Source organism: Ceratotherium simum, chromosome 21 (assembly GCF_057802395.1).
Source record: "Ceratotherium simum simum isolate JZ-2026a chromosome 21, ASM5780239v1, whole genome shotgun sequence".
NCBI classification, from domain to species: domain Eukaryota; kingdom Metazoa; phylum Chordata; class Mammalia; order Perissodactyla; family Rhinocerotidae; genus Ceratotherium; species Ceratotherium simum.
Window position 1 is genome coordinate 21753271 of NC_141920.1, and position 22039 is coordinate 21775309.

General features: G+C 38.3%; 1 protein-coding gene across 5 annotated transcripts in view; it reads right to left on the reverse strand.

Annotated features, from left to right (window-relative positions):
- The window catches only part of RALGAPB (Ral GTPase activating protein non-catalytic subunit beta), a 90478-nt gene that overhangs the window by 65017 nt on the left and 3422 nt on the right, over positions 1–22039 (reverse strand). For 3 of the 5 annotated variants that reach the window (XM_087445283.1, XM_014787453.2, XM_004430409.3), the window contains exons 2-5: positions 11992–12207; positions 8201–8403; positions 3538–3701; positions 1726–1912 (exon numbers count right to left, since the gene is read on the reverse strand). In XM_087445283.1, the coding sequence (XP_087301409.1) occupies positions 1726–1912; positions 3538–3701; positions 8201–8403; positions 11992–12177 (740 nt within the window). In that variant the 5' untranslated portion in view covers positions 12178–12207. Of the gene's footprint in view, positions 1–1725; positions 1913–3537; positions 3702–8200; positions 8404–11991; positions 12208–21364; positions 21469–22039 lie in introns of all 5 variants that reach the window. The other 2 variants (XM_087445282.1, XM_087445281.1) reach the window with 1 other exon arrangement.

A 22039-nucleotide genomic window follows, 5' to 3' on the forward strand; every position in this document is an offset into this window, starting at 1 on the left:
ATGAGGTTTAGAATTTATGGTGTACCTTAAAAGTAATTCAATTCCACAATTCAATTACTTAACAGTAATATTCCAAATGTATTAAAACTGTTCAAAGACCCTTGACTCAATTATTCTACATCTAGGGATTATATCTTAATGAAATAACCAGAAACACACAAAGACTATGTATAAAGTATTCATACCAACAATATTTTTGAAGTAAAACATTAAGAACAACATAAATATCAAAACAGGGAAATTACTAAATGAATTTTAATTCCATTTATATAATGAAAACCTACAAAGCCATTAAAAATATGATCTCAAGATCTATTTAAGAATGAAAAAAGGCATATATAATTAATGTGACAAGAATCAGACATCAAATGGAAAAAGCAGATAATACTATCTAGAATAATCTCAAATTGACTTTTTAAAAAAGAGAACTAAATGGAAAAAAATACATTAAAATGTTAACACTGATTATCTGTAAGTGATGGATATTTCCCCCTACATCTTCCAAATTTTCTATCATAAGCATGTATTTCTTTTATAATCAAGATAAAAAGAAGTACTATTTAAAAATAGGTTCATAATACTGACATTCACCAAGATATACCAGAATCAACAAAATATTCCAAACCTTTACCTTTTAGTTTAAATGATGATAAAGATATAAACATTTTATTAGTTTAGAAAAACACCAATCTACCTTCCAATATACAATACCACCTACAAATTATCTGTCTCCCCCCTCTACATCTTCCCCCAATCAAACCTGAATTAGATCAAGTCTCTAGATCTAACTACCAGTTGACAGGAAATACAGGGGACAGAGGAAAATGTTAACAGAACTAGGACATAAGCAGAAAAGTCCAGAATGTAAAATACTCTGTAAGACAACCCAGTTTCTTCAACAACAAAAAAACAGCAAGGAAATAAAAACGAAAGAACAGGAAGCTATAGTTTAAAATAAGGGTAAGAAACATGTCATGTCTGACATGCAATGTCTGAACCTTTGTTTTCTGATTCAATGGAATCAACTGTAAAAAGAAAAAAATTGAGACATTCAGGGAAATTTGAACATTGAATTGCTAACCGATATTAAAGAATTGTTAAACTTTTTTTAGGTGTGATAACGGTACTGTGATTATGTTTAAGAATAATCATCTTTTAGAGTTTAGGTATTAAAATACGTAGGGTTGAAATGAAAAACAAGTCTGAAAAAAATGAAGCCTAAGAGTTTACTCATAGAATAGTGATGGAATTATACATAAATGGTAAAATTATTAACATAAAAAACTGCCTACTTGCTTATAACGTAGCATGTTATAGTATGGTCCTGTTTCTGTAAAATTATGTATCAACATATATAATAGGATTTTTGGTGAACTTAACTTTTTCTGTATACCTTTGTATGGTTTGTTTTTTTAAAATGATGAATATTTTAACAATCAGAATAAGAGTAGGATTTTGGTGGGAGAAGAGTTAGGGCACAGAATTTATCTGCTTCTCCAAGATACTTGCTTAATCTGAAAGGTCTTATATTAGACAGGCGCTAGCCAAACTGCTATATCTATTTTTTAAAAGTGGCTTGATTCTGTATCTAAAGTACAGTAATAACAGACGCAGGATACAGGCTTTTTACAATGTATTCCATGAATCCCAGAAAAACACAGAACTAGGGGAAAGCTGCCTAAGGCCAGATGGATGAAGGAAAGCAAGTCAATGATGGTAACCTACCTTGAAGTAAGCGCACAGATGACCTTGCTCCACTGCTCCACCACTGCTGGGTGGTGCCTCCAGTTAGCCACCATCTCCTTGGCTGTTTTCCAATATGGAGGAGTTGGGAAGCACCGAGTACAAGCTAGTAACCAAACCTCAAAGAGAACACCAATCAACTTCTCTGCTAGATTCTCAGCAATGCCACCTTACCAATAAAAAGAAAGCACATCTTTGGTATACTTATTTTTAAAGCAAAATTTTTAATTCACTGATTTGGAGAATTGGTCAAAAAATTAAAATAAATGCAATGTTAAGTTTTGAATAGTTTGAATAAGTTTCAAATAACCATTTAACAGTAAGAATGAGAAACTATTCGTAGGCGCTCCTATGAAGGAAATCATGGATCAACCAATGATCAAGTGGAAAGTTTTCAAGTTACTCTGTTCGGTTCTTATCAAAGATAATCTTCCAGCAAGTAGGACAGGAGCACAGAGGGAAGAAGGGAAAAGATGGGTGTCTGTGATGAGTGACTGCTATGAGTCAGTTTCTGTGCCACGTATTAACACACATGACTTCACATAATCCTCACAGTAACTCTGCAGGATACGTATTTATAACACCTATTACCAATTATCAATTAAACCTATTCTGAAGATGAGAAAACTTAGGTTCAGGAAATTTAAGTAACTTGCCCAAGTTCACACAGCCAGTAAGTGAAGGGATCAGAACAAACAGCCAAGTCTTTCTACCTCCAAACTTGGTTACAAAATGCTTCAGGTATTTGAAAGCCACCCTTAAAGGGAAAGGGAGACAAAGAAGAGAGCAAAAGGACTGGTGCTGGGCAGGACAGAGCCTCAACCATGAAAACAGAGCTGTTGCTCTGTTCTGAGCCCTGGAACTAGGAAGAAAAGCAGTGGTCTGTACTCTGCATAGCTCCACAAGGCAAACTTCGGACTAGTACGAAAAGGTATAAGGATGCATATTTCAAATGAGCAAAAATAAAGTTTCAACAATAATGAGCCCCAGAAGGGGATGAACTGCCTGCTTTGTGTTGCTATGATTCCTGGCATAGGGAGTGTGTAGCAGAGTGCCAACGAATTAATGACTGGCCAGCTATCGTCAATACCAGATAGGTATTCCTATTATGGGGTCCTTTTTAACACTAAAATTCCATGATTCATTTTAGATATTTTCCTGGATACTGCATTTGTGTGAGAGCACAAGCACACTCACATGTGTGTTAGTAAAGAGACTACACAGATGAATAAGCAACATGGGAACTTGGAACTAGAATATTAACTTACAGTCTGTGTACAGGGTGCTGTAACATACAAAGCAGGGCTTCTAAAATACGCTCTAAAGTCCTATAAAATTAGAGGCTTTTTAACGGTTAGGTAATGAATGGCATACTGTCATAATTCCAAACAGAACCCTTTAAGACTTTGTAGGTTTCATTTGCCGAACAAAATATCTTCTGCAGCTATCAAGTTTTCAGAGTCTACTTTGATAACTACTTTGAATTCAGGTACACTATCTATAGGCTCTAATTTAATTAATTAGTTGTTTCTTATATAGGCTCTATCCTCATATCCTAAACAAGCTACTCTACTGCTCCTGTCATTACCAAACGTATTAACTCACTGAGTGCGTCACTGAAGGTAAAATAACTTGATATTACGCCTTTCAGGGTTTCCAATCTAAGAATTGTTACCCTTGGTTTGTCAACTGTTGTGCCAAAATTTAAATTCCCACTGAGTCTACTACTCATTGAGTTTAAAAGTGAACTATATTTGAAGCTCAGAAATAAATTAGAAAAAAAAATAAACAAACCTTGAACAGTTGGCGGGGCTAGAAGTATGTCATTAATCTGCAGAAGAAACAACAGTAAGACTTCCCAGGTTTCTCGGGCCATAATGGATGACTCACGGGCCAGTTTCTGAATGGCTCTCAGGACCTGTAAGCATAGTCGAATCTGACTGGAGCCCTGTTCCTGTCTGAAGAAGACAGACAGATATCACTGACAAGCCTTGAGGAGAGAAAGCACAGCTTAAGGACCGGCAACTTATGGATACAGCAAGCAATGGTCCAATGACACTCTCTAACAGCATCAACCAGACAGGACTAGGTACACTCTCTTCAGTTCAAAGCCACTTCTTCCCCATCATATAGTTCAGCACTCTGGGATCTCAACCTACCACTCCTATGAGAGCTTGAAAAGTTCCTGGGGTGTGTGCGGGGGGTGAGGGGGATACTAGAATGTAAGCTTCACCTCTGGATTTTCCAAGTCTAAAATGTGCCTGGCACATAACAGGCACTTAATAGGTTTCTGCTGAGTGAATGAATAATACACACAACCACTTCCGCTGCTCACGCTGAAGCAGAATGGCCTTTGTATTCTTTTTAAATTTTTTTACACACATTCACAAGAATTCTACACGTGATTTCATAGTGCTCACAGGCCCTTTGAAGCTAATGTCTGCTAGAGAAGAGCCTATGGACCCAATGGAATATCCTAACAGGTCCCCAAACCGATAGGTATGGGGGCAATTGCCTCAAAAATGAGCACTTGAAGAGGAAGACAGAAGTCCAAGCCCCAGCCCTTATTCCCACTTTCCAAAGTGGACCACCTGAGAATTTTGAGAATAGAAAAGCCACTGCATTAGCAAATGGTGAGTTGGCCTCCACAACTCCTATGTAAAACCCAAGACAAGTAACTAATATTGTTGAAATAAATCTTGTGGACAAGTTTCTATATAGTATGACTTATGTCACAAAGAACTGGTAAAAACATATCTAAATCAGAGTAGGGAATATCAGAGCCTCCTCAGAAAATCCAGAAAATGAAGTGAGTGCCCTTAGAACTCCCACTCCAACATTAGGATAGAGATTCTCAGATTCTGGGCCATGATCCAGAAAACCAGACACTTACCCTGGAGTTGCAAACAAATGACACCACTAAGTTTTCCCTAAAGAAGTAAGACCTAAACCAAAATGATGAGACATTCACCTAGGAAAAGCCAAGAGCCCCCAAGAGCAGGGAGGTGTCCCACATTCAGCTGGAGGTAAATCCAGTCCATGAGAAGTTGTGAGGCTCCAGCTTCTGTCTGTTGCTCTGGCTACTTGAAGAACAATAAGAAATTATATAATAGCCCCAAACCTCATCTAGCCATATGAGAGAAAGCCCAGATTAAGAAATAAAAATACCAATAGTGGTCCTGGGGCTGACATTCTTCCAAGCTAGCGACAACACTGCAAGCCTCCCAAACGGTAACCTAGGCCTACCCACCATTTCCAGGTACCTGCCCAGTGGCAGGAAAGGAAACATCTACTCCTTCACTCAAAAGGCCTAAACTCAGGAACAGTGTCCAAGTTTCTAAAGCTAAGAAAAACAACATAATCTTTACTAAAAAATAAACAGAAAGGTTTAAACACCAGAGATTTTTCTTTCCTCCTAATATTTTCAAAAGCAACGTGTGATCTTCAGAAAAATTGTTCTAGAACAGGGGCTGGTGAACTATGGCCCATGAGTCAAATCTGGCCTGCCATCTGTTTTTGTAAATAAAGTTTTATTGGAACACAGCTATGCTCATTCATTTATATATTGTCTATGGCTGCTTTCTCTACACCAGCAGAGCTGAGTAGTTATGACAGACACCCTATGGCCCACAAAGCCTAAAATATTTACTATCTGGCTCTTTACAAAAAAACTTTGCCAACCACTGCTTTAGAAGAATATCACGTTTTTTTTAAAGTACAGTATATCTGAGCAATGAAAACTCTAATCAATTTTAAAAGATGGTTCACTTTTCACTCAATTATGAAAATAAAAAAGAAATCAAACTGATAGACACTCTGCCTTAATCTCTAGCAAAGTGGTAAGGCAGTTTCCTCCATTTTGAGTGTCACTTTTTATAAAAACAACTAATTAAGTAAACTTGATGACTATTTTGTAAATTATCTGAATCAAATAAAAACCGAAACTTCCAATAACGGGAGATGAGATCATAACTCCCAATATTAGCACTGAAAATATTCAGCTCGCTAAGACATCATGGGCCAGGAGAACTCTAATACTCAGTTCAGTACCCTCTCAGAAGTACGCACACACACTTTTGAGAAAAGAAGCTAATTACCAAAGAGTAAAATGAACAATTTATAAGGTAGTCATGTTTCTCAAAGACAAAAGCAAAAACAAAAGCCTAATTAACTCAAATGCCATTTATTTTTTTCATCAATATAAATTAACTAAGCACTGAGAGGTAGTAGGAGTACAAAGAGCTGAGACATAGTGACAATACTACTCACAAGGCTGTCCCATGCACAAAGAAAAAGCCCAATAAATTAGTCTCCTAAATGGGATGACAAGAAAGCATTAAAATCATTACAGTAGTCCCCCTTATTTGAGGGATATGTTCCAAGACCCCAGTGGATGCCTGAAATCATGGATAGTACTATATGTACTATGTTTTTTCCTATACATACATACATACCTATGATAATATTAGGCACAGTAAGAGATTAATAACAATAACTAATAATAAAGAGAACAACTATAACAATGTACTGTAATAAAAGTTACCATACATCTTAGCAACCTCAGCATACAATTTTTTTTCTTTCATTATTAAGTTGAGAACGTTCACCTTTTCACTTAAAGGAAGCACTTTACAGCTTCTCTTTGGCATATTTGAATTACCGGTATCACCACTCCTGCACTTTGGGGTCATTAAGTAAAATAAGAGTTACTTGAACACAACCACTTCGATACCACAACAGTCGATCTGATAACCAAGATGGCTAAGTGACTAACAGGCAGGTAGCGTATACAGTGTGGATACACTGGGCAAAGGGATGATTCAGTCCTAGGCAGGACAGAGCGGAATGGCGCAAGATTTCATCATGCTACTCAGGATGGCACGCAATTTAAAACTTATGAATTGTTTATTTCTGGAATTTTCCATTTAATATTTTCAGACCTCAGTTGACCATGGGTAACTGAAACCATGGAAAGCAAAACCACGGGTAAGGGAGGACTACTGTATACCATTTTAGAAGAACCTGCTTAGCCACAAACAATATGCTAATTACTTCCAACTATTTCCTGTTATTATTTCTATTTGAAATCAATAAATATGAGCAATCAGCATTTAATTCACACCTAAGGTAATACCAGTATTGCGCCAGGTACTGGAAGCCCAAACTATATACAACCCGTTCCTGTGCTCAAATTGGTTAGAAGAGGAAATGAGACATACACATTTTAAAAGATCAGCAATAAAACAATGGAGAGATATAAGAGTGACACAGGAGCAGCCTATAGGTTCAGAGAAGGCGTGCTCATTGTGGGCCTGAACGGTCACATAAGGCTTCTCTTCACAAGGCAGAATTTAAGATGAATCAGCAAGAGTAAGATGTGGACAGCTAGGGGAGAGAGAGGAGGAGGAAGACAAAAGGGTAGGCAATGATGGGGAAGATCTTTAAGGAGTCGTAGGGGAATGTTTCATTTATGAGTCCGACCAAAGAGCAGGGCTCATGCAGAATTAGTGGCAGCTAATCTGGTTAGGGGCCAGATTACAGCAGGCACTTCACATAAGGTAAGGACTTTACACTTGTTCCTACAGACCAGAGTTCTTAATGTAGATTTTTCTTTTTTAATTCAGGTTTTCCAAAGTAATCTTCCTTCTAAACTTAAAAAGCTAAAATTTACAGAGCTTGTTTTTGGATGATTCAAAGTCCCTCAGCATCTAACAGACCAAAAGCTCTAATCAGAACTTTTCCAAAAGGAGGGAAGCCCCCTTGCCCCTTTCTCAAAAACTAGCTGAAAACAGATTTTTCTTACAGGAAATTCCTAAAAATGGGTAAGAGACTAATGCTTTCTTCTCCATTATTTTCTATATCTCCCAAATCCTTTTAAGAACATATAATTCTTTTAGAATCAGAAAAAAAAATTTAAGCACAAGTAAGGCACATGTCTTACATTATGATATTTCAGGTCTTTGCCTCAGAAGATAGGATAAAAAATCAGTAACAAACTGTCAGGAGTAATCTTTTGGCCTACTACAAATATGCCCATAATAATTTCAGTCTGCTTACTTCAATGTCTTCATTCTCTCATAGGAAGGATTCGTTTTAAGGTAGAAGACTTAGTTGCCTTTAGCTTAAGTGGAGCCAAAAATTATGACAGGCAAAAGTATGTTTTTTTGAGTGGAAGGGAAAGGGGTCACAGTATCTTAACATCCAATCGCTATCAGATCTTAGAAGCAAAGCCAAAAGCCTTTAAAATGAACACATACTTGTTAAAAATTTCTAGTAAACATTATATAAGACCACCTCTCCTATCATTCATATTAACATACTCTTTAATTGAATGAGTAATGAAAGTTACTGTTCAAACGGCTAATAACAAAATCAGCTCCTATGAAATAAAAAAGTAACATTTATGAATATTTTATTATGATCCTGATAACAGGCCAGATGAACTGGTATAGCTTACCTTGGTACAAAAAGATTTTGCAGGTGTTTTAGTATACTTTGAACATATAGATTAGGCTCTTTAATAACTGGCAATGGAATAGAATCTTTCGGCAACACTAAAGCCATAATCCAGTCTGTATATACATCAACACAATATTTTACAGTTTCTCCATCCAATGGAAGGGTCAGTCCATAGCAAATTACTTCCATGGTCCATTTTACCTAAACAAAAGAAAATACACATATAAAATTATCACACATCCCTATCTATATCTCAGTAGACTGATTTAAAATATTAACCTCTTTTATTGCCAAAAACCTCTCAATTGACACCATATTCATCTCAACATATATATCAGATTTATTCTAGAGAAAGCACTTTCCAAGTATAAGACACACTCAGACAGTATTTCCTAGAAAGACTTAAGAAGAAAATAAATTACTTATTTCTAAATATCAAGTCTATGTTGGCTTTTACCCTTGAGACTTTATTATCGTTTGCTCTGTGAAATAAAAAATAAGTACAGGCCATCTTGATTTTCCATAGAGACTGGAAGCACAGAAATAGAAAATTTTAGACATTTTTCTCCACTTAATTTGTATACAGGTACTTGTGCCATTTAGGAAATCATATACATAAATGGGATCACATTTATTTTCCAGATTATGCAATGTTAACAAACAACAAGGAGGAAGATGAACTGGTCAACTCTTATTTCGTGACTATTTTCTCTGCCAAAGAAAATAATATTTAAAATGTAAGAGGAAGAACAAAAACAGGTGAGAAGGGACTGAAGCTGGGGTAAGATCTTAACCAAGGCACTTAGCTGCACTAAAAGAGTTTCAGCCTCTCGACCCATCTCAACCACATCCTAGGGGCTAAGAGAGAACTTGCCTAAGAGACTGCTGAACCACTGCCTGCAGTCATGAAGAATGAACAAGGTGTGATAAGAAAGGGGAAACAGCCCAATTTGCAACAGAGGATGAAACTATATTCTCGATACTGCAGACCAGAAAGTTTAAGTGAATTCCAGATGAAACTCTCGGACAAATTACTAAGAAGATAATCAGTGAGCACTTATAAGGGGAAGTGTGATTACTGGAAACCAGCCTGCTCAAAAAGAACAAGTCATGCCAGACAAGCTTCATTCCTTTATTAAGAGGGCTACTATGAAGGCAGCTGACAACTGTATAATCCTGGCAGTTTACGAAGCACTTTCATAAATATCATTTAACCATCAAAATAACCCTGTGTGGAGGCCGGCCCCGTGGCTTAGCCGTTGAGTGCGCATGCTCCGCTGCTGGCGGTCCAGGTTCGGATCCCAGGCGCGCACCAACGCACTGCTTGTCCGGCCATGCTGAGGCGGCGTCCCACATACAGCAACTAGAGGGATGTGCAACTATGACATACAACTATCTACTGGGGCTTTGGGAAGAAAAAGGGAAAAAAAAAAAAAGGAGGAGGATTGGCAATAGATGTTAGCTCAGGGCCAGTCTTCCTCAGCAAAAAGAGGAGGATTGGCATGGATGTTAGCTCAGGGCTGATCTTCCTCACAAAAAAAAAAAAAGAAAAGAAAAAAAAATCATAACCCTGTATGAGAGGGTGAATTGTCCTCACTTTATAGATAAGAAAACTGAAGCTTAGCAAATTAAGCAATTTGGACCAAGTCACTGGTTTGGAAATGGTGGAACTGAAAATTTGAACGCTGGTCTCTCAACTAGAAATCTGAAGCTATTCTCGCCATGCCATTAACAGCCTTCTCTGGCAAAGGGGTATCTGGGCTTTAAGAAGAAATTTGGTCAAATGCAAGATATCCTTGCGGACAAGATGGAGACATATGGTCCAGAGGAAGGGAGAAGGGCTGGATTTAGGACTGGTCGAATCACCACATGAGAGACTAACGGTGGATTAATGTACCAAGATCATTTTGGAAGAAAATGCCCAGCGGCATGCCAAAGGCCCTGCCAAGACCTTAATTTCGGGGGAAAAAGAAAAACAGATTAATTGCTGACCATTTGTAGGTATCACAAAGCTAAAAAGGACAGCTAACTTGTTAGACAGAAATTCAGAACTCAAAAAAACATCAATAGCTTAAAACTAAAATTGAATCTAACAAGATAAATACACAGATTGAAATTGTTAAACTCAAAAACAACTACAAAGACTAAGGGTAGAAAATACATAATAGCAATATAACTAATACATAACAACAACAAACGTTACAGAAGACTTTAACAGCACAGTGAAGCTGTGACAAATTTGTGGGGGCAGGTGGGATTTAGCCACACAAGAGAAAAAATTTTAAAAGAGGTTGCAAGTCCCTAATTATCAGATGAAAGACAAAGGAGAAGATACCTTTGGTGATATCTTCACACAATGGTTTAATTGTATAATTCTAGAGGGCACTGGATTCAAGGACTATTCTCTCATATCCTTTTGAGGGTGGGAAAGGAGAATAAACAAGGGCTGCACCAGAGCACCTCTATTCACTCACGTGCCATCTCTTCCCAGGAGAAGGCAGCAAGGGATTACAGATATGCCAAGAGGAGAGAGCACCAGGGCAAGCGCTGGTCCTCAGGGGTAAGTCTCTGCTAGGGTACTCTGAAGAGAGAAAAACGCTCCTCAGAACGAAGGGCTTTGCCCTTCAGCAACCCATGGCCTACGGAGGGGAAATAAACTGCCTCTAGAGCTATAACCTTTAGTCTTACATTTAGAGTATTCTTCCATCTAGATTAAGTCTAGTCTCTCCTTCATGAGAAATCAAAAAGTAACAGAAAAAAAGGGAGGGGAGGTGTTTGAGAAATAGGTAAACCCAAAGCCTGAAGGTTGTATGAACATCCTCAAGCACAGAGACAAAGTTCTAATCCTAATCTTAGCCAGCCTTCATACTAGCAAGCTCCTATATCACTCCATTCTCAAGGCCCCTTCATGACTTCCCACTGGCAACTTAACTTCAGCCCAGTCCCTTGAACCCAAGAACAGAGGACCAGCTCCAGGCCAAGCCACTCCAAGAGCCCCCTATCTTTAGAGATAGCAAACACAACCCCATTTCCAACCACTTGGGCTCGTAGCCATACAGGCTTAGCTGTTCTGCAGCACTTTTAAACCTGGAAGTCAGGTAAGGGTAGGCAGGGATGGAGCCTCAAGCTCAGTGCTTATGTGTAGCCTGAAAATTTGACACAAGGTAGGCCTCCAGTCAGAGGCCATCTGGAGGTAAGAATGAACACCTTCCAAACACACCTCTGAATAGAAATCTAAAGACTGAGCCTAGAGCTTAAGAGAAAGGGCCTGACATTCAAGTCTCTGCCTCAGGTACATAGCTCAAGTGCAGAATTAGGTCTGGCTAGTATGGAGTCCCAGCAGCATAATGGTACAACCTATTCCTTATAACTCCCACAAATTCTGAGCCCCAAATCTCAACTCAAATAAGATGAAAATTGAGAAGTCACACTACATTGGGCAGAAATCATTAAAAAGACAACGTTAAGGGGCCAGCCCGGTGGTGCAGTAGTTAAGCTCGGCATGCTCCATTTTGGAAGCCCGGGTTTGCGGATTCAGATCCCAGACGTGGACCTACACTACTCATCAAGCCATGCTGTGGCAGCATCCCACATACAAAATAGAGGAAGATGGGCACAGATGTTAGCTCACAGCCACTCCTCCTCAAGCAAAAAGAGGAAAATTGGCAACAGGTGTTAGCTCAGGGCCAACCTTCTCCACCGAAAAAAAAAAAGACAACGTTAAATAAATTTATATTTAGTAACAAACTTATATTTTCACCCAGTAGAATGAAACGAAGAACCACTTACTTCTTTGTCGGTTTTTAACAAACTCTCACTACCAGCCGCTGAAGGGGTGCCTAAGGCCTGCCCAAGAGGATGGACCACTGCGTTTGCTACCTCTCGCCCAACACTCTCTGGATAGCTGTGCAGCACACTGGTGTGGCCCTGATCATTCTGAATCACCAAATGCAGCGACCTCCACTCCGAGTACATCGTGCCACTAAAGGACTATCCAAACGGCACCTGAAAAGACAAAACAGAAATTATATGTCAAATTATACCATTGAAAATTACTAAAAGTAAGTAAAACACAGATTTGCCCTACACGGCAAGACAAAGAAGCTGTAAATATATTGCCTCAGGAAGACTGAGAAAAAAATACATCTTAATGTTTTGAGAATGTCCTAAAATAGCCTCATGGTGAGATCTGGGAAAGCAGACCCTGGGAAACAGCTGTCCGAGCACCCCCTCAAAACAGCCTTCAGAAGCCCTGGAATGGAGCTGAGGCAGATAGCTACTATGCAGGGGGATAAAATGATCAGATGCGGTGCACTCATGGCATGAGGGAATCTTCCTCATTTTATGTTCCAGGATAGAAAAAGTCAGAAGAATGGAGTGCCCTAAGTGGGAAAGGGAAACAAAGGAAGAGTTTACTCTAAGACTCAGATTTTTCAATCAACAGTTTCCGAATACCTATTACACGCTAGAAATGTACCCCTGTAATTTCCCACCACTGTCCTCAAAGCAGACATAAAATTCTTTGAGAATATTTCATTCCCTGCAGTAGTGGCACACAAACTTCTGGTAATGGAACACCTGGAAGTCACAGTGTCCTTCAGAAAACACATTAAGAGCTGCCACTTACTGAGCATTTACTACATGCTACTCATGCATTCATCAAAACAACTCTATGAATATTAAGTAACGTTATCCCTATTTCACAGATGGAAAAACTGAGGCATAGAGAGGTTTGCTTCTTACCTGAGGCTTCAGAGGTGTAACATCGTGGAGCTGGGTTTTGAACCTACATCTGTTGGGCTCCAGGGACCATGCTCTTAACCACAGCAAGTACTGCCTCTCCCTATCCTATACACATTCTCCATGACATGTACTGCTCCTCCCTATGCTGTATATGCTCCATGAAATGATATCTATGTCTACCATGCAAATGAGAAATTTTAGCCACAGAAAACATATCTGTATGAATGCAATGGAAATATTATAATCATAAATGCCATACTCATGAAGAAAATCAAGGATAGTTAGCCCTTTCCAATTCAATTCTGTTAACTTCCATTTTCTACTTGCTCTGAAATCTGTTTGCCTAGCCAGCAGAGTTTAAGCAAAATACACGGGTATACTTAATCTTTAAAAAGTTCTATCCCTTAAGCAACTTTTTCTTCAAACTGGGAAGAGACTAGCATCGTGTAATTTTATCTTGGAAAACCTCATTCCAGCTCAACAAGTATCAGTGTTTTTCAAGATATGACGTTTGAGAATCACAGGCCTACAGAATAAAGATCAACTTCCTTAGCATGAAAGTCAAAGTCATTCACAGACTGGTCCCAAACTACCTTTCTTTCTCCTTTCCATACAGAGGAACCTACCACCTTCCCTCCCTGCTCCTGTGTACCCTCCTCCTATCCTATTCAATCTTTCCAGCTTCTTTGAAGTCTGAAGCACTCTGGGCCCAGGCACCTTTCAGTGACCCTATGAGGTTTGATGTCCTCCTCCTCTGCACCAAGAGGCCCTAAAAATGGAAAGGCAGGAAGGATGGACCTGCATCGAACAAGGCACCTACAATTTGAAGGGATGGTAGATGCAACTGACTATTAAAATTGCCAGAGTTTCCCCAGGATTTATGAAGAATCCCCCCAAGGATACCCTGGTGCCCCCCATAAATAAGCACTATCAAAAATGTAAGGGGAAAAGGAAAAGCTCTGATAGGGATCCATCCTCATCAGATGACAACTTATTCCCACACTACACATTTTTTCTCACCTTTTTTTATTAACATACACATACACACATACATACATATATGTCATGCATATTTATATAGTATACAATACAGTATAATATATATACACACACTATATATAAATAGTCTCCTACATAAATACACGAGAATATTATACTACATGTGTTTTTGTTTTGTTTTAGTGTAGTTTTTTACCCTTTTCATTTTTTGGCTTCAGTTTCTGTCCAAATAGTTCACTCCCCTGGATAGGTAATCCATCTTAACAACCTCACATTTCCTCTTGTATTTTGCTCCACCCTAACTCAATCATATTAAAATAATTTATATACATGCATAGCTAGGTTTGTATACTTTTCTATATATTGTTTTTTTTCCCAATCAAGAGTATCTCGTGAGTAGCCTTCCAATTAATAATACTCGTTTTTAATGGCTGTGTAATATTCCATGACATGGGCATGGCATAATTTATTCAACCAGTTTCCTAATGATGTGCATTTACTTCATTTTCCACTTTTTTGTCACCAGGAAATAATGATGCAATAAACATGGTTGTTCATATATCCTTGAGCAGTGGCATTTTAATTTCTATGGAACAAGTTTCAAAGAGTGAAACTGTTGGTTAAAGGGTATATATATTTTTAATGTTAATAGGTCAGATTTCTTCCCAAAAAAGCTGTAATAACTCTCACTGACATTAGGAATGGACGAGAGCCCTTCCTCCCTCTCACCCACAGCCTCCTGCCATGAATCAGCTTCCTTCTTTCCTTCCTTTCTTTGCCAGTTTGATAGGTAGGAAGTGAAATTTCATTGTTCTAGCCAAATATTTGCCTTTATTTTATAGCTTCTGGTTTTGAATCTGGCTTAGATGATTTCTCCCTCCCATCTCCTTTATCAGCGTTCTCCAAATTGTGGGTCATGAAACAAATGTAACGGGTAATATTTTTGTTTAATCATGTGGAATAGGATATTAAACAATAGGATATACAATAAAGGCATCAGACACAGTAAAGGTAAGCAATGTTCTGTGACACCTGTTTCACTTTTTATATATGCATATGTGCTGGGTCACAGTGTAAAATACATTTATTATGGGTCTAGGCCCAAAAATCTGAAAATCTATCAGACCTACTTCTATAAGTGGTGTAGACAAGGTCCAACTGTATTTTCTTCCAGATGTATAGTCAGTTGTGCCAGCATTATCTGTTAAAAATACATCCTTTTCCACTGAACTACCAATTTTGTCATATATTAAATTCTCATTTATATAGGAATCTATTTACAAATCTGTTCTGTTTAACTATTTGTCTATTCTTATGCTAATACCATAGTGATTTAAACTCAGTGGCTTTATAGAATGTTTTAATAACCGGAAAAGAAGCCCCCTCCACCCCTACTACTCTTTTTCAAACCTTTACTGACTATTCTCAGGCATTTATTCTTCTATATAAAATTTAAGATGATTTTATCCAATTAAAGAAAAAGATAAAACTTTGCTAGAATTCTAATTGAAATTGTTTATTCCACCTTCCCAGCCTTCTTCAACTGCCACTTTCCCACACACATACCCCCCTCCCACAAGCTATGGCCACAAAGAACTACTTGTGATCGCTCAAACCCAACAAGTTTTTTCAAACCCTGTATTACTGCTCATGCTACTCCCACTGACTGAACCGCCATTCCCCATCTTGATCCACCTCATGAAGGACTCATCCTTCAAGGCACAGCACAAATGTCCTCTCTTTGGTAAAACTTTTCTTGACTCCTCAAATCACCCCTCCTGCCTGCTGAGTGCCTATTACAGGCTGTTCATATCAAGCTGCACATTAGCTTATCCATTAGCTGTGTGAAGATATCTTCACCACAAGTGTGTCAACCTTTTGTGAGTGGAAACCTCACTTCCTGAATCTTCAGTTCCTGAATCTTCAGCTCCTGGCACACACTGGATACTGGATAAATGTTTCAGGATGTCAAGGTTTACCAATGGGAGAAAGGAACATGTTAAAAGGTGTTCCCTTTATTCCACTCAAGTATGTACAAAATTTTGCATGCTGTGTAAAATAAAAACTGAAAAATGTCCATTTGTTTTAAACTAATTAGTAGTAAAAACAAAAAATAGTTGGATGGTTTCCAAATATTTAAGGAATATTTAATTAATATTTAGTGTCCTTTCCAAACAACACATTGTTGGAGAAAAAAATGTTTTAAGAAAAAAAAAGAACAAGAAAGCTCTCAAACACCACTGTACTCATAAGAATCATCAACGTGGCTTCGATTTAAAATACAGACTCCAAGGCCCCATCCCTAGAAACCTCAATTCTGTAAGTCTGGATTGGGGCCTGGGAATCTGCATTTTTAAGAAACAGCTACCACCCCTCCCAATTATGGCGTAAAGACAAGAGTATCATTCTTTAAAAAACACTGTGAAAGACCAATCAAAACAGATTTTAATAGCTCTTAAATTCTTCTTAAAAACTACAAAGTTTTTAAATGTAAGAAATTTTAATTCTTTAAATGTATTAATGTTTAAATGATTAAATGTAAGAAAATGAAATAAATGCTTTCAAGAAACAGGTAAAGTAGAATACTATAGAAAGGATACATCAAAAAAGTTGAATTAAAATATTAAAATATATGTAACAGAAAAAACATGCTAAATTTTAACAAAATACATATAAAACAAAAACATTAAGACAAAGATGTGCATTATAATTACAGGCAAATTAAATAAAACAATGAAGAGAAAATAAACTTTGGAAACAAACATGAAGAAATCAAAGAAGGGGGCCGGCTCCGTGGCTTAGCGGTTAAGGGCGTGCGCTCTGATGCTGGCGGCCCGGGTTCGGATCCCGGGCGCGCCCCAGGGCACCGCTTCTCCGTCCAGCGCGGGGCCGGGTCCCACGTACAGCAACTAGAAGGATGTGAACCTACGACATACAACTGTCTACTGGGGCTTTGGGGGGAAAACAATGAATAAATAAAATCTTTAAAAAAAAAAAAAAAAAAAAGAAATCAAAGAAACACAAAGTAAAGCAACTAAGGTATCATTTTGTACCTATTAAACTAACAAAAGAAGCGATAAAAACTCAATTCTGATTAGGAGGTAAGGCCAACAGAACACACTCAAGAGTTTAGGGCAACGGTTTTCAATAGAAAAGAACTGCCCCCTAGGGGGCATTTTGGAAATACTAAGTGCACTTTTAGTTAACACAATGATTGCGGTGTGCTATTGGTATTTATGGGCAGAGTCAGGAAATCCAGACATCCTGCAATGCAGGAGACAGTCCTCACAATGAACAATTAGGCTACATTTCACAGGACTTTCAAATGTCTGCCAGAAATTCATCCTGTTATTAATTGCCTAAGCCTAAAAATCTAAGTCCATTTTACACATAAATACAAAATATTTTGTGCTATTCTAATATATACTGAATTTTCAGTAATGCAATTAATCAGGTAAATTGAGGAAAGATTGAACATTTTTATGTATAGACTCTTACCATAACAAGAATTGTTCAGTTTCAGAAAAACCACATCACCAAAGGCGATGCCACTTGTGGTATCTGAGTTGCCAATACTACACACTGCTGTCAGGAACACTATCACAAGAACTACATATATACTTATTTATCCTTTACTTCAAAATGTCAAATATAAAGAAAAAGTGCCACATTATTGTCTTACTTCTCAACTTATAAGTAGACTCAAGCATCTGACTACTACATTATGTCCTCTAGTATAGCTGTACCTGAGCAATTTTATTGAAATACTAATTTTATTGGAAGGATAGTAATTTATGTTTTTCATTTCTTATCCTTAAAGAGTTTCAGAGATTTTTTTAAAATTCTATGCATTGATAGGTTATATATTATCTGTTAATTTCAAGATAATAAAGTGGTCATTATCAAATATTAGGTCTGAGAAGGTTGAAAACCACCAGTCTAGGAAACAAACATGCAGTACGTAGTTAAGTGGGTAGAGCGGGTGCTGCGGCAAACTAGAGAATACAGGCTCTCTTTAAACGGCACAGCCACTACTCAGCCCTAGCCAACTATTATCTTGAAGGAATGTAGACCCAGTGTTACCAGGTAATCCAATGTTTCAGGAGACACAGAAAATCTGGACATTTCTGTGAAGCATCCTAGTCACGTACCGCATAACGATGTTTTGGTCAATGATAGACCGCATATACGACAGTGGTCCCATAAGATTAGTACCATATAGCCTAGGTGTGCAGTAGGCTATACTGTCTAGGTTTGTGTTAGTACACTCTACAGTGTTCACACAACAAAATTGCCTAACGATGCATTTCTCAGAACATACCCATGTCTTTAAGCAATGCATGACTGCGCTCTTTAAATGCTGGCAACTAATTCAAGTTTTAAAAAGCCCAAGTGTGGGCTAAAAAGAACTCATCTGTGGGTCAACTGATGCCTCTGATCAAAGATAACGGCATATGCTAGTTTTGGTACCTGAATTAGCACGATTCTTGCGGGGGAGGGAGGGAGGCATATGCTATAGCTATTGCTGCTCTGGAAGTCACCCCAACCCACCTGTGCTCCAGGGGCTGCCCTTATAACCCAACTATGGAGATCCTATAACTTCATTTTGTTTCATTTTTGTTGCTGTTAGGGGAAAAAAAAGATGAGGGTAGAGTGTAGTGTGACAGATGTGGCCAAGGACGAGCCCAGTTTCGTCCTTGGCCAGCCTACTCTTGAACACACAAATAAAAACCTCCTCTTGCTGTTGCAGCTCAGCCTGTCCAAAGCAACAAGTCCAGAGATCTCAGAGAACATTAATACTTTCAGGAACCAGAACTGCTGCACAGCCTAGGTCCTCCTGGGCAAGGATGTTCATATCTGCATCAACCCCTCGGGACAGCACCATGGCAGAACCTTGTTGAGCCTTGATCGCTAGTCCACTTGCCGTGGAGTTGTTTGTAGCTTTATCCCATCAATAAACTGGCACACTTGTGCTGATGCCATTTTTCTCACCATTCATCCAAGGATAGCATGAATATTTTGCCAATACATAGCAGGAGACACAGTAACATCAGGTGCCCTGACCCAGTAATACCACTTAATTTATCCTTATAAAACAACTCAATAGAAAAATGCACAAGACATTCACTGTAGTACTGTACATAAGATGGGGAAGTAGGCATATTAACTGTCCATCAATAACGGGATAACTTCATAATTAGGGCATATTAACTCTATATATACTATAATGTAGCCATTCAACATAGAGATTAGAAGCATGAAAACATATAGAAGACTGGTTAAGAGTCAGGGCTCTGAAACTAGACTTCTTAGATTCAAATCCCAGCTCCACCACCTGCAAGCTGGGAAACCTTGCAAAAGTTACTCTACCTCTGTGTCCGAGCATCCTCATCTGTACAATGGGGAAAATAGCCTACTTCAGTGTAGTTGTGGTGATTAGAGAATCAATATATGTAAGATGTTTGGAACATGTCCTAATGGAAGCAAGCAATCAATAAACAATAGCTATTATATGGAGGGAGAAAAAATATATATCATGATTACAACTAGATAAACATATATACGTGACTAAAGATTAGAAAGATCACAGAGAATTGCAAGTAGTTTTAACTGAGTGGTAGAACTGTACAATTTGATGTAATAAGTTTTTATTAACAGATCTTCATGTCATAGAACTGATAAGTATATATCAGCATCCTCAGTATACATATGAACACTGAGACACTGGCAGGAACCACCAAGTTGATTTATTCAATAAATAGTTATTAACCATCTACTATGTACAATGCAGTGTTAAGATCACGAAGGAGACAGAAATACAAGTTAGAAAGTTAAAGAGCCAAATGCCATTTAAAAAAAAAGCTATAGGCAAGCTATTGTGGAAGTTCAGAGGACAAAAGATTACTTTTGATTGAAACAAGGGCTGAGCTGGAAAACAACAGGACAAGATCAGGGAAGACTTTAGCATATGGGGCATATGACTTGGGTATTCAAGGAAGGTTACAATTTTAACAGAGATAAGGAAATTGAGTGGATTGAGAGTAAGCAGGGGCAGGTGGAAAAGAAAAGAAAAATATATAAGAGGAAGGGTGCTTGCTTCCAGTAGCAAAAAACAGCACCAGAAACTCAAAACCCAGAGTAGCAGAAAAGAAAGCTTTATATGTAGAAGGTGGTAAGGTTTCAAAGATAAGAAGTGACCAATTTCGAAGGACTATGAATACTAGGATTGGAGATTTGTAATTAATTTAGTTAAAAACTGGTGGCAGAGAATGAAAGTTCAACTTTATCAAAGGAATCATACAACAGGAACTGAATTCCTATTAAAGAAGTTTGATGGAAGTGTCCAAGACAGGCTGAAGAGACAGTAGAAAAGCAAACTCCAGTGTGGCTAATAATTGAGGAGGAGGAGGTGGAAAGGATGGGGGCGAGGCAGGGAGGGTTGGGCACTGCAGTGAGATATGAAGACACAGCTATAGTCAGATGATTAAGGGTTCTGACTGCTATGTTAAGTATCCCATGAGTCTCCTCCCCAGATAGGCTCTGTCAACCAGAGCTGCTAGCAGAGAAGTCTCCACCTTCAATGCTCCAGAAGTAAATAGGAGGAGGGGGAAGAAGATGAAACTACGCCCCTACAGATTACTTAATTTCCTTCCCAACTCTACATGTACCCATTTTCTAGGTAATCTCTCTGGAGGTTTCTATTATCAGATGATTGTGTGCTGGGTAACAGCTTATGGCTTGCAGGTACTACCGCAGAGTAACATGAAGGTTTGGTCTAATTGACAAATTACCAAAACGATCAATACAGTGGTGGACACACTAAGACCACAGCCTGACATTAATTACATCAATTGATTCAACCAATATTTATTACATGCCTTCTATACATCAAGCACATGTAGTAGCAAATAAACATCATTCCCGTTCCCAAGGAGCTTCAACTCTAACTACAGAGAACAGATTTTAAAACTTCATAAAGTAAATCCAAACATCAGTTATTTCATTAAAAAAACATTTATTAAACACCTGCTACATGTCAGGTGTTATCCGAGGATGTAGGTACGAAGATACAAACAGGACACAATGGCTGTCCAAGACAAGGTTTCATGGTGAGGAAGACAAGAGAAATCCATGACACCACAGTACAATAGTATTCAACATGATAACTGACATGATGAGGTATGAAGACAGCATCATACAACAGAAAAACCACTGGAGATCTTGCTTGATAACAGTGTACCTTTGTATAATCAATCATTTTCAAAGAGCTTTCACATGCTACTTCATTTTATTCCAATAACAAGCCTGGAAAGTTAAGTAAGACACTAAGTCACCAGCCACCAGGTGAGGAAACAAAGTAAGACGATGACTTGCTCAGGGTCACATCAAGTAACAATAGAGCTGGGACAAGAAACTCTACCTCTTGCCTCGAAGTCCAATGCTCTTTTCTTTTGTTCTGACTCCATACCTCACCACATGACCTTGGACAAATCACTTGGCATTTCTTTGTCATAGTTTCCTCATCTGTAAAACAGGGAAAATATCTACAGTACCTAGCTAAAGCGACTTGGGAGAATGATCAAATAAAGCAACATAGGTCAACATACTTTGAGATGTACAAATGCAAGGTACACATTGTCAGGCATGCCTTGTTTCTCTTAGGAAAAATAGAGTACAGAGTGCCAAAACACTGAGTAAATAAATGAACCGTGCTGGATTTTAAGGCACACAAGTGCACCCAAGGTCATCAATATAACTTTATGACTAATAAAGGCAAAAAGGACTATAGTTCATATTTCTATTGTAGTCCTATTGACCCTACAAGGCAAATATCAATCAAGTTTGGCCAAAAAGGAATGTATTCACCTATGCACCAGATTCTAACTGTTAGGGATCCTACCAAACACCTGAATTACAAGACAGACAGACAGGTTCTGCCTGCATTCCTCCCCAAAAGTAGAAACAGGTAGTTTTTAGTAGTCTATCCAAAAAAATATGAATACCCTGTCTGCACCCCTGCAGCACCACAACAGTTCTCATCTTTCATGCCTCAACCGATTCTGTCCAATACAGTAGCCACATCCACACGTAACTA